The 14,675-nt window shown below is 45.2% G+C and overlaps 1 protein-coding gene across 1 annotated transcript; it reads left to right on the top strand.

Annotated features, from left to right (window-relative positions):
- Nucleotides 1-3,246: 3,246 nt before the first annotated feature.
- On the top strand, nucleotides 3,247-8,437 carry LOC124704058 (coatomer subunit alpha-3). Its single transcript, XM_047236303.1, has 3 exons — nucleotides 3,247-3,462; nucleotides 4,270-4,764; nucleotides 5,261-8,437. Exons 1-3 carry the CDS (start codon nucleotides 3,255-3,257, stop codon nucleotides 8,200-8,202), a joined length of 3,645 nt encoding a protein of 1,214 aa, XP_047092259.1. The 5' UTR covers nucleotides 3,247-3,254; the 3' UTR covers nucleotides 8,203-8,437.
- Nucleotides 8,438-14,675: the final 6,238 nt, after the last annotated feature.

Genomic DNA, 14,675 nt, shown 5'->3' with positions numbered 1-14,675 from the left:
AATAAGGTGAATGTCCTACCCAAGCCCTGCGGGTTGACCGTTTGTTTTCACCGGGAGGCCAAGCTCATGGGGAGAGGTGCCTATACTAGGGTATGTAAATGAAAGGTTAGGATTGGTAGTTCGCGTCATTGCGTACGATAAATCGAGGGCCGATTACCCCCGACGAATTATTGCAATTATTGTGGCACAAGTGTACACCCTCTCGCGAGTTTAACCTATTCGAATAGCCGCGTCCGCAGTCATGGACAGTTGGAAAGGCCATACTGTTCCGTCATCAGAACTTTTCTAAAAATATGAATGGTGACTTGTGAATTGAATTGAAAGGTGATTTTGACCTTGAATCACAACTGAGTTGTGGGAATGACATTAATGTTCCCACTTGAGTTAAGCAAATGAAGAGGCTTTGATTATTAAAGTGTTTATGAAATAAAACTGGCTTTATGCAAATAAACTTAGAGCTTAGAACCCCTTTACTATAATTGATAGTTTTTACCTTAGTATTAGTTGCGAGTACTTTAAAGTACTCATGGATGTGTCCCTGGCTATTCAAATGGCCAGACTATGAAGCAGAGTATCAGAACCCGGAAGAAGGACAGCAGGACGTCTACGACAACTAGGATCACTCCTGACGTCAACAGTTGCCTGTGGAATAAATGGACTACTACTATTGTAATGAGACTGGGTCATGTGATCCTTTATTTGTAAGACAATTATGGTATGTGTTTTGTAATTGATCAATAGATCATCTATTATTGTTATGAGACTGGGTCATGTGATCCTTTATTTGTAAGACAATTATGGTATGTAATGAATGATGTGTTGTGATATCAATCTATTATGTCTCGCAAAAACAATATTCCTGGGATTGCGAGGAATGGCATAATAGGCATCTGGACTTAAAAATCCGGGTGTTGACAGAGCGGGACTATCTTCAGGGTGAAAATCTAAGATCTTTGATCGGGCGACGACGACGTTGATGCACTGTTTCCTTCTTGGAGGCATCGCTTTTGGAGAGTCTGTATTTCAGGTGTTGTCTTGGTGGTGGATGTACTGTTGTTTCTAGGCCTGGGATACTGTGGCGGAACTTTTATTTCTTAGTTTTCTTTTCTCTTTTTTGGCTGTGTGCATCCGTACTGCCATTAGGGCGGTGCGTTGTTGTAGAGGTTGGGTATAATTGGTATTTTTTGATATTAATATATTCCCTTTATCGAAAAAACTACCAAAGATACCCAGACTAGAATCCCCGCAAGCAAAACTCCAACTCAAATACATTGTGCAATCAATGCCATGTAGATAAGAGGCGATCGGGAGGCTGCCAAACTGAACCCATCTAGGTTTTCCTTCCCCCTCCTAGAGGCTGACGGCCCGTTCCGCTTCCAATGGCCTTAGGGGTTGTTCTTTTCAAGATGATGAGGCCGCGACTACATCTTGGGATCAGACAAAGGTCTTCCTCGCCCTATCCTCAATACGGTGGTGCATCTAGCGTCGGCGAAGGGCACGTGGAATCGTGTGCATGGAGAATCTCCTAGGATATGGTCATCATCATTCAATGGTTTCTGCTTTGGTGCGTTGGTTCTTCGTTGCCTTAGTACGACGAATTTTTGTCTATCTACTATAACAAACTCTACTACGATAAGATTTGACCGGCTTCGGTGATGGAAGGGCGATGACGGCGGTGTGTCTTTCGCTCGTGCTATTGTTTGTAGTCGCCGCTAGATGATTCAAAGATCTATTTGTATGTTTTATTAGTTTTGGAAGTGCTTGTACCATGTTGACGATTACTAATGATTAAGGGAAATTTCACAAAAATGACATGTAAATAAAAACTAATAGTGGGAATACATCACTAGAATAAATACATGGCAAGGGGTGGATATCAACCTAGCTAAAAGATTTTCTTCACACTACTAGTATGTATTTAACACCTTTCTACCACACAATTGACAAAATGCTCTAGGTCAAGCTACACCACTACTCATTTTTGGTAGTGGTATTCTTGACAATTTCCTCATTTTTTTACCCCTTCTATGATGTAGGTCAATCTACACCACTACTAGCCACCGTCGAGGTAATCTCTCGTCTTCGCCTTCTTTGCTTGGCCTCGTAGGCTTCAAGGTCACAAATATGGCGTCGAACACCAACTATCTATATGTTTGGTGGTTTAGTTGTCATGTACCTTTAGCATATCGGAAATCAAGCCTCAAGTTTTAGGTTGTGTATATTACTAAGGTGGATTGTTCTTCGAAAGGGGGACACACATTGTCCGTGACGAGACATTTGTCTTGACCTTAGATCTCTGTTGACTCTAGTCTTTGGTTGACTTTGTGTAAGTTGGATTTGGTATTCCTCGGTTGTTTCGTAAATTATCATCTTTAAATCGTCCGTGTTAAGTTACCAAGGGTACATAGAGGCATCTTTTGAGGCAATGGCGGAGTAGGATGGTGTATGTGATGCCAATTTACATCAACAAAATTGTTGAACACCATGATTGTAGCTATGAATACATTGGTTTTCACCCTAAAAGTATTAGGTATTGACCTCACTAGGAGTGTAGGATCATCTATCACTTGCCTTGGGCATTTGACATCACCAACTCCTAACCCTAGCTCCAACATTGTTCTTAGGGACTCGCCTCACACATAACCCTTTGAGGACCTCGAAGTAAAGGGTTTTTTGATAATTTCCTCTTCAAAAGATTATACGTGTACATAGTCTCTACCTTTCTTAATGAAAATAAAGCACTTGTGCCAGGTTTTCTAAAAATAAGGATAAATATGTCAGAAAAAGGTGCAACTTTAGACGTAGAAGCGTGCAATAGGTCACTTGCACATTTCTGCCAATAATTTTGTTTATAGAATTAGTAACTACTGCTACTACTAGTACATTGTTGACTTATAAATGCAAATTTTATGTTAAGCAGGGCGCAAAATACAATTTGCTCGTAACCAAACTGGCTATCTTAGCATTGCGGCAAGCGAAAGCCTGCCTGACAAGCTGGGCGCACAACTCCAACGGCCCAGATTGCCTCCCCCCTACAATCCAACGGCCGCCACTCCCCGCACCACCTCAGCAGCCACCGCCGCGTCCGAAACCCAGATCTCCCCGTTCCCGAGATCTAAAGCACCTTCCTCCTCCCCACCCATCGCCATTCTCCCCCTCCGCCCGCTCCTCCCAGATCCACCGACGCCTCTCCCCCGCTCCGCCCCTCTCCGCCGCCGTCGCCGGGGACGACGAGACGACGAGCCGGCGGGGCGATGCTGACCAAGTTCGAGACCAAGAGCAACCGGGTCAAGGGCCTCAGCTTCCACCCGCGGCGGCCATGGATCCTCGCCAGCCTACACAGCGGGGTCATCCAGATGTGGGACTACCGCATGGGCACCCTCCTCGACCGCTTCGACGAGCACGACGGGCCCGTCCGCGGCGTCCACTTCCACGCCACCCAGCCGCTCTTCGTCTCCGGAGGTACTGCCTGCCTGCTGCTAGATCCCGCTCGGCCTCGATCACTTTCCTGCGTGCTTTACCTTACCGTTTGCGTGTATGATGCTGCGCGCCTCGGCCCCGATCCTTCCCTGGATTGGAGACCGTGCGCGCGAGTTTCGAGGCTGTTAGGTCTCGGTGTGATCCGTCGACGCTGTTAGATCGCGCTTGATGTGTAGTGGTCGGTGAAGAATCGTAGTTGGTAGGATGGGTTGGTCGGATCTGGTGCTTGCTTTATGATATATATACAATATGCTTATAAACAACTGTTTCTGTGAATTGTTTAGTTAGATCCTCCAGGTGCCATTTGGTTGATAGTATTTGTGACTGCTATCCCCAAGGTTTTGCAGCTAGTTTGAAATTGGATGTAGTGAAATGAGCCAATGCATGCTTATTAGCATGAAAATAACCATGATGGGATTGTGTGACTGATGACACTGATGTGCACTATGGTGCATCTTATAGTCTGACTACTGGCTTAGCAGTGACTCAGGGCGTGTTTGGATGACGCCCACGCGAGCCCTACCAAACTGGGGCGTGCCAAATATTTGGCGCAGGTTTCTGCCGCCGCCAGTTTGCCCCAGAGTTGGCTGTAGAAATGAACGTGATGACCAAAAAATTGGTATGGATCTGAAAACTTGGCATCAATCCAAACGGACGCCCAAACCCGCGGTCAACTCCAAAAAATTGGCTGGGCAGTGTTAGGCTACAATCCAAACAGACCCTCAGTGAGCCATAGTTGGAACTTCTTGTGATTTCTAATAAGATCATTGTTTCCGTGATGCAATGCAGGTGACGATTACAAGATCAAGGTGTGGAATTACAAGACGCACCGCTGCTTGTTCACGCTTACTGGCCACCTCGACTACATCCGTACCGTGCAATTCCACCACGAGTACCCGTGGATCGTGAGTGCCAGCGATGACCAGACAATCCGGATCTGGAACTGGCAATCGCGCACCTGCGTGGCTGTGCTGACCGGGCATAACCACTATGTCATGTGCGCGTCTTTCCACCCCAAGGAGGACCTGGTCGTGTCCGCGTCGCTAGATCAGACTGTTCGTGTCTGGGATATTGGCGCTCTGAGGAAGAAGACGGTGTCACCTGCTGATGACATCATGCGTCTCACTCAGATGAACACTGATCTGTTTGGGGGTGTCGATGCGGTTGTCAAGTATGTCTTGGAAGGCCATGACCGTGGTGTCAACTGGGCCTCATTTCATCCTTCTCTGCCGCTCATTGTTTCTGGGGCAGATGACCGGCAAGTGAAGCTGTGGAGAATGAATGGTAACAATTCAATCACTTCTCCAACCTTTTCATGTTTGTTTTATACCTTTGTTATGTTTTCTGTATCTAAGTGATATATGTGCATACTTCTGTGTACATATTTTTATATTCTTTCATGTATCAACGTTTAAAACAATACTTTACAGACTAGCTTTTAACAGTAACTCCTCAGTCTATGTAAGGTAATCTGAAGTAATTTGTCAGTTGTCATCAAAATTAGCTGAATGCAATAAAACATGTTTCACAATTATCAAATTACAATTTGTTGAATGCTTAAGGGATACATGAGTATAACAATTGAAAGGTCCAGTATAGCACTCTTCATTTTGGTAGAACTGAACAAATAGTAATAAAAAGATCATGAAATTGGCCTCTCTTTGTTGAACTGTTAATAGCTGCATGGAAATATCCACTGAAGGTCCAGCATAGAAATAATTTTTGCTACCTATTAGTAGAATTCTACAAACAATAAATAATCTGTGATGTTCATCGGCAGATACCAAGGCTTGGGAAGTCGATACTCTGAGGGGGCACATGAATAATGTGTCCTGTGTGATGTTCCATGCGAAGCAAGACATCATTGTGTCTAACTCAGAAGACAAAAGCATCCGCATCTGGGATGCCACAAAGCGCACTGGTATTCAGACATTTAGGCGGGAACATGACCGTTTCTGGATTCTTGCTGCTCACCCTGAAATGAATCTTCTTGCTGCTGGGCATGACAGTGGCATGATTGTGTTCAAATTAGAGAGGGAGCGTCCAGCTTTCAGCGTCAGTGCTGATACTGTATTCTATGTGAAGGACAGATTCCTCCGGTTCTTTGAGTATTCCACCCAGAAGGAAGTTCAGGTGGCTCCAATAAGAAGACCAGGCTCAGTCAGCTTGAACCAGTCACCCAGGACACTATCTTACAGTCCAACAGAAAATGCTGTGTTGATATGCTCAGATGTGGATGGGGGATCATACGATCTCTACATCGTTCCTAAGGATTCTACTGGCAGTTTGCAAGATGCAAAGAAGGGAGCTGGTGGTTCAGCTGTTTTTGTGGCACGGAATAGGTTTGCTGTCCTTGAGAAGAGTAGCAATCAAGTTTTGGTGAAGAATCTTAAGAATGAAATTGTGAAGAAAAGTCCTCTTCCTATAGCGACTGATGCAATTTATTATGCCGGGACTGGTAATTTGTTGTGCAAAGCTGAAGACCGTGTGACCATCTTTGATCTACAGCAAAGGCTAGTTCTTGGTGAACTCCAGGCAGCTGGTGTCAAGTATGTTGTTTGGTCCACTGACATGGAGTCTGTTGCATTGCTGAGCAAGCATGCAGTAGTTATAGCTAGCAAGAAGCTTGTCCATCGTTCCACACTGCATGAAACCATTCGTGTGAAAAGTGGTGCATGGGATGAGAATGGTGTGTTTGTTTACTCTACACTGAACCATATCAAATACTGTCTTCCCAATGGAGACAGCGGGATCATAAAAACCCTTGATGTTCCTATTTACATAACAAGGGTTATTGGGAACAACATTTTCTGTCTGGATCGTGATGGAAAGAACAAACTGATAACAGTCGATGCTTCAGAATACATTTTCAAGCTCGCCCTTCTCCGGAAACGTTATGATCATGTTATGAGTATGATTAAGAGCTCACAGCTGTGTGGACAGGCAGTAATTTCATATTTACAACAGAAAGGGTTTCCAGAAGTTGCTCTCCACTTTGTGAAAGATGAGAAGACAAGATTTAATCTAGCTCTTGAGAGTGGTAACATCCAAATTGCAGTTGCTTCTGCAAAAGAGATTGATGACAAAGATCATTGGTACAGGCTGGGAATTGAGGCCCTGAGGCAGGGGAATGTTGGTATTGTGGAATATGCATACCAGCGGACAAAGAATTTTGAGAGGCTTGCTTTTCTGTATCTCATTACTGGTTTCATGGACAAGGTTGGCTTCATGTGCAAAATTGCTGGACAGAATAACAATCTGATGGGTCAGTTCCACAATGCATTGTATCTCGGAGATGCTAGGAAGCGAGCTGAGATCCTGGAGAACGCTGGGCAGCTACCTCTTGCCTATGCTACTGCTGCCACTCATGGGCTCACTGAAATTGCTGATAGGCTTGCTGCTGAATTGGGTGAGAATGTTCCTTCTCTACCCGCAGGAAAATCTCGCTCACTTTTGATCCCCCCTGCACCTCTCATATCCAGTGTTGATTGGCCATTGCTCCGTGTGATGCGTGGTACTTTTGAGGTTGGATTGGATGCTACTGGGAGAGCAGAAGTTGAGGAAGATGATGATGCTGTTATTGCTGACTGGGATGATGAGGACTTGAATATTGTGGATGCAAGTGATGCAGTGGCAAATGATGATGGTTTTAATGCTGAGGAGGGCGAAGCAAATGAGGAGGATGGCGAGGATGGTGGCTGGGATCTTGAAGATCTGGAATTACCACCTGAAGCAGATACACCCAAAGCTGCAGGAAATACTCGCTCCACCGTGTTTGTTGCTCCTACACCAGGCATGCCTGTCAGCCAAATTTGGACTCAGAAATCTTCTCTTGCTGGCGAGCATGCAGCAGCAGGAAACTTTGACACTGCCATGAGGTTGCTTAGCCGCCAGTTGGGTATCAAGAACTTTGCTCCCCTGAAGTCCTTGTTTCTCGATCTCCATATGGGCAGTCATTCATATCTTCGTGCACTTGCAACTGCCCCTGTTGTATCAATTGCTGTTGAGAAAGGTTGGAGCGAGTCTTCAAGTCCTAATGTGAGGGGCCCTCCTGCCCTAGTTTTCTCCTTCTCACAAATGGAAGACAGACTCAAGGCAGCCTACAAAGCCACAACTGAGGGAAAGTTCCCAGAAGCGCTGAGGCAATTCCTCAGCATCTTGCATACCATCCCTCTTATTGTGGTGGACTCACGAAGAGAAGTCGATGAAGTGAAGGAGCTGATCGAGATAGTGAGGGAGTATGTTCTTGGTCTAAGAATGGAACTCAAGAGAAAGGAACTGAAAGACAATGTCAACCGGCAACAGGAATTGGCGGCCTACTTCACTAACTGCAAGCTTCAGAGGGTTCACATGAGACTTGTGCTCTCAAATGCCATGGCTCTGTGCTACAAGCAGAAGAACTTAGCGACCGCAGAGCATTTCGCGAGGCTGCTTCTTGAGAACAGCCCGAACGAGGTCCAAGCAAAGAAGGCTAGGCAGGTCCAGCAGCAGTGCAGCGGCAAACGAGACAGCGCTGAGCTGAACTACGACTACAGAAATCCATTCGTGGTATGCGGTTCTACATACGTCCCCATCTACCGTGGCCAGAAGGATATTTCCTGCCCATACTGTGCATCCCGGTTTGTTCCTTCAGTTGAAGGGCAGCTTTGTACCATATGCGAGCTGGCCGTGGTCGGCGCCGACGCCTCAGGCCTCCTGTGCTCCCCTACACAGCAGAGATGAAACGGAACTAGTTAGAGCTCCCCTATATTCTTCCTAGTCTCGTAAAGTTCTGTCTTATATATTACCAGGAGGTTTACTGATTGTAAGGAATAAGTATTATACATGCTTTTGTTGAGTTTTCTTGTCTTTTATCTCTCTCTCCATATCCCCCTTTTTTGTTTGCCTAGAGGATGCTGTTACACCTGTTAATGCTTAAAGGAATGTTGATCGACTCATGCAAATCTTTGCCCATCCATTCATCTATCCGAGTTTGGTTTCTCCGTGAAATTATTTGTTGATGTGTTATATCCATCGTGAAGGTTGAGATAACTGAATATAATAAGCCTATGGCTTAAACCTTTTCACTAGGAGATGCATGATCTGTGAACAATACATAGAAGCTGTGCTAATATATATGTATCTATTAATATAGATGTATCTAGACGTATTTAGTTTTACATACATCTATACATCTATATTAGACAAGTAATATGAATCGGAAGAGTAGTTTGTAGATAGTTTTTTCCAAGATTGATGACGGTTCAGATAGTTCTTCCAAGAAAAATAATGGTGCAAACAAAGAGCTACTCCGCAGCGTAAACTAAGAGCATCTCCAGCCGTCTCCCCGGGAAGGCCTACATGACATCTTTTTTTTTTTATCCCGGATGGACAAAAACGGCCGAGTTGCGCTTCCAGATCGTCGTTTTCGTCCGGATTTGGGCTTTCATTCATCCGGGGAGCCCAGGTCATCCTCGGCCCCGGGGAGCGCTCGAGGAGTCCGGACGAAACTAAAGCACGGGAAACACCGAGAAAATTTCCCGAGCGGCTGGTGGCTCCGACTTGTCGGCGAGAAAGGCCTATCGTCGTCCTCATCGCATCGTCTTTCGCGCGCTGTAAAAGCCTGCCGCCGGTGAGTCTTCGCCGGACGCGTAGCTTCCACGCGGCGAGTTAATGCCGTCGCCTAGGTTTCACGCGCGTCGCCCTCTATTTATCGCGGAACTATCGCGTCCAGCCGCATTCACCACGCCGTCTCCCTATTCACCTCTCTTCCCCAATCTCATCGAGCGAGAGCTAGCGATCAATGGCGAATGACGGCGCAGAGAACAACGGCTTCGGCCACCGCTCTCTCCACCAATGGGAGGGGAGGCTCCTGCACGCGGCAGGCTACCCCGCGTCGCCCGACTTCCACGCGCCCGGAGGCTGGCGACTGAGCACGGGCAGCATCCTGATCCCACCGCCGCCGACCGGTCGTGCCGCCCTTGAGGCGGAGGAGAGGTTCTTCCCTGACAACTACGAGGCATGGACGGAGTTCTTCCGGCGAAGGTACGAGCGAGAACTCACCGCGTACGATGGCCCTCCACCTCCTCCCGCTAGTAACAATGCCGCCGGCCGCCGCCGCTGGTGGAGCACGCCTGGCCGCACCCTCGAGAACGTGCTTGCGCACATCGTGGGTGGAAATTCCCTCATTCTGGGGATGCCGCCGCCGGTGGCGCCTACCGTGTCGCGCCGGCACGGTAGCTCCTGGACGTCGCGAAGGATGGCACCGTCCTCCTCGTCCTCTGGGTCGAGGTCGGCATTGAGGTCCGGCGGATTGGCTCCTCCGCCTTCGACGCTAGCCGTCGTCAAGAAGGAGCCGACCTCTCCACCGCCGATCAGAGGGTGCAGCAGCGGCGGCCTCATCATCCGCGACCAGCCGTCGTCTCCCTCGCGCGATCGCAAGAGGAAGACCTCGAAGAAGGAGGCCGCCGCCGCGTCCCAGCTCGCCGAGGAGGAGGCCAAGCGTGCCGAGGATGCCGCGGTGGCGGAGGCGATAGCTAGGTCGCTCAACGACCTCGTCCCCGCCGACAACCCGCTCCCCATGGACGTCGCACTCGATTGGTGCAGGCGGGACTGGGAGCGGCAGGAGGCGGAGCAGCAGCGGCTGATACGTCTCCGACGTATCGATAATTTCTTATGTTCCATGCCACATTATTGATGATATCTACATGTTTTATACACATTATATGTCGTATTTATGCATTTTCCGGCACTAACCTATTAACAAGATGCCAAAGAGCCGATTCTTCGTTTCTCGCTGTTTTTGGTTTCGAAATCCTAGTAAAGAAATATTCTCAGAATTGGACGAAATCAACGCCCGGGGTCCTATTTTTGCACGAAGCTTCCAGAAGACCGAGGGATGGACGAAGTGGGGCCACGAGGTGGCCAGACACCAGGGCGGCGCGGCCCAGGCCCTGGCCGCGCCGGCCTGACGTCTGGGCCCTCGTGACGCCCTTTGACCTGCCCTTCCGCCTACTTAAAGCCTCCGTGACGAACCCCCAGTACCGAGAGCCACGATACGGAAAACCTATCGAGGCGCCGCCGCCGCCAATCCCATCTCGGGGGATTCAGGAGATCGCCTCCGGCACCCTGCCGGAGAGGGGAATCATCTCCCGGAGGACTCTTCACCGCCATGGTCGCCTCCGGAGTGATGAGTGAGTAGTTCACCTCTGGACTATGGGTCCATAGCAGTAGCTAGATGGTTGTCTTCTCCTCATTGTGCTTCATTGTCGGATCTTGTGAGCTGCCTAACATGATCAAGATCATCTATCCGTAATACTATATGTTGTGTTTGTCGGGATCCGATGGATAGAGAATACTATGTTATGTTAATTATCAATCTATTACCTATGTGTTGTTTATGATCTTGCATGCTCTCCGTTATTAGTAGAGGCTCTGGCCAAGTTTTTGCTCTTAACTCCAAGAGGGAGTATTTATGCTCGATAGTGGGTTCATGCCTCCATTAAATCCGGGACAAGTGACGTAAAGTTCTAAGGTTGTGGATGTGCTTGTTGCCACTAGGGATAAAACATTGATGCTATGTCCGAGGATGTAGTTATTGATTACATTACGCACCATACTTAATGCAATTGTCTCGTTGTTTTGCAACTTAATACTGGAAGGGGTTCGGATGATAACTCTGAAGGTGGACTTTTTAGGCATAGATGCATGCTGGATAGCGGTCTATGTACTTTGTCGTAATGCCCAATTAAATCTCACAATACTTATCATATCATGTATGTGCATTGTTATGCCCTCTCTATTTGTCAATTGCCCGACTGTAATTTGTTCACCCAACATGCTTTTATCTTATGGGAGAGACACCTCTAGTGAACTGTGGACCCCGGTCCTATTCTTTACATCGCATACAATCTACTGCAATTGTTCTTTACTCGTTTTTCGCAAACAATCATCTTCCACACAATACGGTTAATCCTTTATTACAGCAAGCCGGTGAGATTGACAACCTCACTGTTTCGTTGGGGCAAAGTACTTTGGTTGTGTTGTGCAGGTTCCACGTTGGCGCCGGAATCTCCGGTGTTGCGCCGCACTACATCCCGCCGCCATCAACCTTCAACGTGCTTCTTGGCTCCTCCTGGTTCGATAAACCTTGGTTTCTTTCTGAGGGAAAACTTGCTGCTGTGCGCATCATACCTTCCTCTTGGGGTTCCCAACGAACGTGTGAGTTATACGCCATCAAGCATATTTTCTGGCGCCGTTGCCGGGGAACGAAGAAAAGCTACACCACAAAGATTTCTGACTCCCACGTCAACTACACGCCAGCATATTTTCTGGCGCCGTTGCCGGGGAGATCAAGACACGCTGCAAGGGGAGTCTCCACTTCCCAATCTCTTTACTTTGTTTTTGTCTTGCTTTATTTTATTTACTACTTTGTTTGCTGCACTTATATCAAAACACAAAAAAATTAGTTGCTAGCTTTACTTTATTTACTGTCTTGCTCTCTATATCAAAAACACAAAAAAAATTAGTTATTTGCATTTACTTTATCTAGTTTGCTTTATTTACTACTGTTAAAATAGCCACTCCTGAAAATACTAAGTTGTGTGACTTCACAACCACAAATAATAATGATTTCTTATGCACACCTATTGCTCCACCTGCTACTACAAGCAGAATTCTTTGAAATTAAACCTCGCTTTATCGAATCTTGTTATGAGAGAGCAATTTTCCGGTGTTAGTTCCGATGATGCTGCTGCCCATCTCAATAATTTTGTTGAATTGTGTGAAATGCAAAAGTATAAAGATGTAGATGGTGATATTATAAAATTAAAATTGTTTCCTTTCTCCTTAAGAGGAAGAGCTAAAGATTGGTTGCTATCTCTGCCTAAGAATAGTATTGATTCATGGACTAAATGCAAGGATGCTTTTATTGGTAGATATTATCCTCCCGCTAAAATTATATCTTTGAGAAGTAGCATAATGAATTTCAAGCAATTAGATAATGAACATGTTGCTCAAGCATGGGAAAGAATGAAATCTTTGGTTAAAAATTGCCCAACCCATGGACTGACTACTTGGATGATCATCCAAACCTTTTATGCAGGACTGAATTTTTTTTCGCGGAACCTATTGGATTCAGCTGCTGGAGGTACCTTTATGTCCATCACTTTGGAGGCGGCTACAAAGCTTCTTGATGATATGATGATAAATTACTCTGAATGACACACGGAAAGAGCTCCACAAGGTAAGAAGGTAAATTCTGTTGAAGAAACCTCCTCCTTGAGTGATAAGATTGATGTGATTATGTCTATGCTTGTGAATGGTAGATCTAATGTTGATCCAAATAATGTTCCTTTAGCTTCATTGGTTGCTCAAGAAGAAAATGTTGATGTGAATTTCATTAAAAACAATAATTTCAACAACAATGCTTATAGGAACAATTCCGGTAATAACCGTAGGCCATATCCTTCGCTAATGGTAATGGTTATGGTAATTCTTATGGGAATTCTTACAACAATAATAGGAGTGTACCCCCTGGTCTTGAAGCTATGCTTAAAGAATTTATTAGTACACAAACTGCTTTTAACAAATCTGTTGAGGAAAAGCTTGATAAAATTGATATTCTTGCTTCTAGAGTTGATAGACTTGCCTCCGATGTTGATCTTTTAAAATTGAAAGTTATGCCTAATAAGGATATTGATAATAAGATTACTACTACAGCAAATGCCATCCAAGTTAGAATTAATGAGAATATAAGATTAATGGCTGAATTGCGTGCTAGGTGGGATAGAGAAGAAAATGAAAAACTAGCTAAAGAGAATAATGTAGCTAAAGTTTGGACTATTACCACCACAAGTAATGTTGATTCCTCACATGTTGCTGCACCTCCTACTATCAATGGTAAAATAATTGGTGTTGGCAATGCTTCTACTCCTAATGCAAAGCCTGCAAAACTGCAAAAAACTGCTAAAACTGCTGAAATTGCTTGTGATAAAACTGCTGAAATTTTTTCCAACATTGGGGATAATGATCCCATTGCTGTAGCTCATAATGATTTAGATTTTGATGATTGTCACATCTCTGAAGTTATAAAGTTCTTACAAAAACTTGCTAAGAGTCCTAATGCTAGTGCTATAAATTTGGCCTTTACAAAACATATTACAAATGCTCTCATAAAAGCTAGAGAAGAGAAATTAGAACGTGAAGCTTCTATTCCTAGAAAGTTAGAAGATGGTTGGGAGCCCATCATTAAAATGAGGGTCAATGATTTTGATTGTAATGCTTTATGTGATCTTGGTGCAAGTATTTCTGTTATGCCTAAGAAAGTCTATGATATGCTTGACTTGCCACCATTGAAAAATTGTTATTTGGATGTTAATCTCGCTGATAATGCTAAAAAGAAACCTTTGGGGAGAGTTGATAATGTTCATATTATGGTTAACAATAACCTTGTCCCCGTTGATTTTGTTGTCTTGGATATTGAATGCAATGCATCTTGCCCCATTATATTGGGAAGACCTTTTCTTCGAACCGTTGGTGCTACTATTGATACGAAGGAATGTAATATTAAATATCAATTTCCTCTTGTTTTAGCGAGATAAATATTTAAATTCATCTGCATTGGCATTTAAGGTGCGGGCGTGCCAGTATACATTTGTATACAAAGAAAATGGTTGCAAACACATAGAAATGGGAAACTTGTATTTTTATCGATTATCGACAATTTAAAGATTCCCATCTCAGATGTATTTTCTATATTTGCGCCTGAATACACATCCGACAAAGACGATTGCAGAGTTCCCGATTCCCGGAGCCTCGAAAGACTTTCCAGCTTAATTATATTCATCGACTGGCTTAGGTCTATGAAATACCTCCGATTACGATGTCATCAATACGGTCATCGTTACCAGATCTCATGTTAAATCCTCAACATGGAAAATAGAGAGGGTGGAGCACACTTGACACAAAGTTTAACGTGGAAAACCCAAATTGGGAAAAACCACGGTGGCCCGGAGGCCAAATCCACTATTAGAATATTTGTGTACATCAAATGTTAAAATGAGCTCATGTCCGCTATGTGCCACCTGCTTGCTGGGCATACATTTATGATCATAATCTACCAATGTCATGTTTCATCTGCAAAATCTTCATACATCTCCAAAGTAAGTGGTAGGTGTTGTTGGTTGCGAACAAACCGAATCCCGTCTCGTGGGTCA

Source organism: Lolium rigidum, chromosome 3, assembly GCF_022539505.1.
Source record: "Lolium rigidum isolate FL_2022 chromosome 3, APGP_CSIRO_Lrig_0.1, whole genome shotgun sequence".
NCBI classification, from domain to species: Eukaryota; Viridiplantae; Streptophyta; class Magnoliopsida; order Poales; family Poaceae; genus Lolium; species Lolium rigidum.
Note: the sequence above shows the minus strand (reverse complement) of the source record. Positions and strands in the feature narration are given on the sequence as shown.

Coding starts and splice junctions, on each gene's coding strand:
- LOC124704058 (XM_047236303.1), top strand. CDS start 3,255: ATGCTGACCAAGTTCGAGACCAAGAGCAACCGGGTCAAGGGCCTCAGC. Junction 3,463..4,269: donor GCCGCTCTTCGTCTCCGGAG/GTACTGCCTGCC, acceptor GATGCAATGCAG/GTGACGATTACAAGATCAAG. Junction 4,765..5,260: donor GAAGCTGTGGAGAATGAATG/GTAACAATTCAA, acceptor GTTCATCGGCAG/ATACCAAGGCTTGGGAAGTC.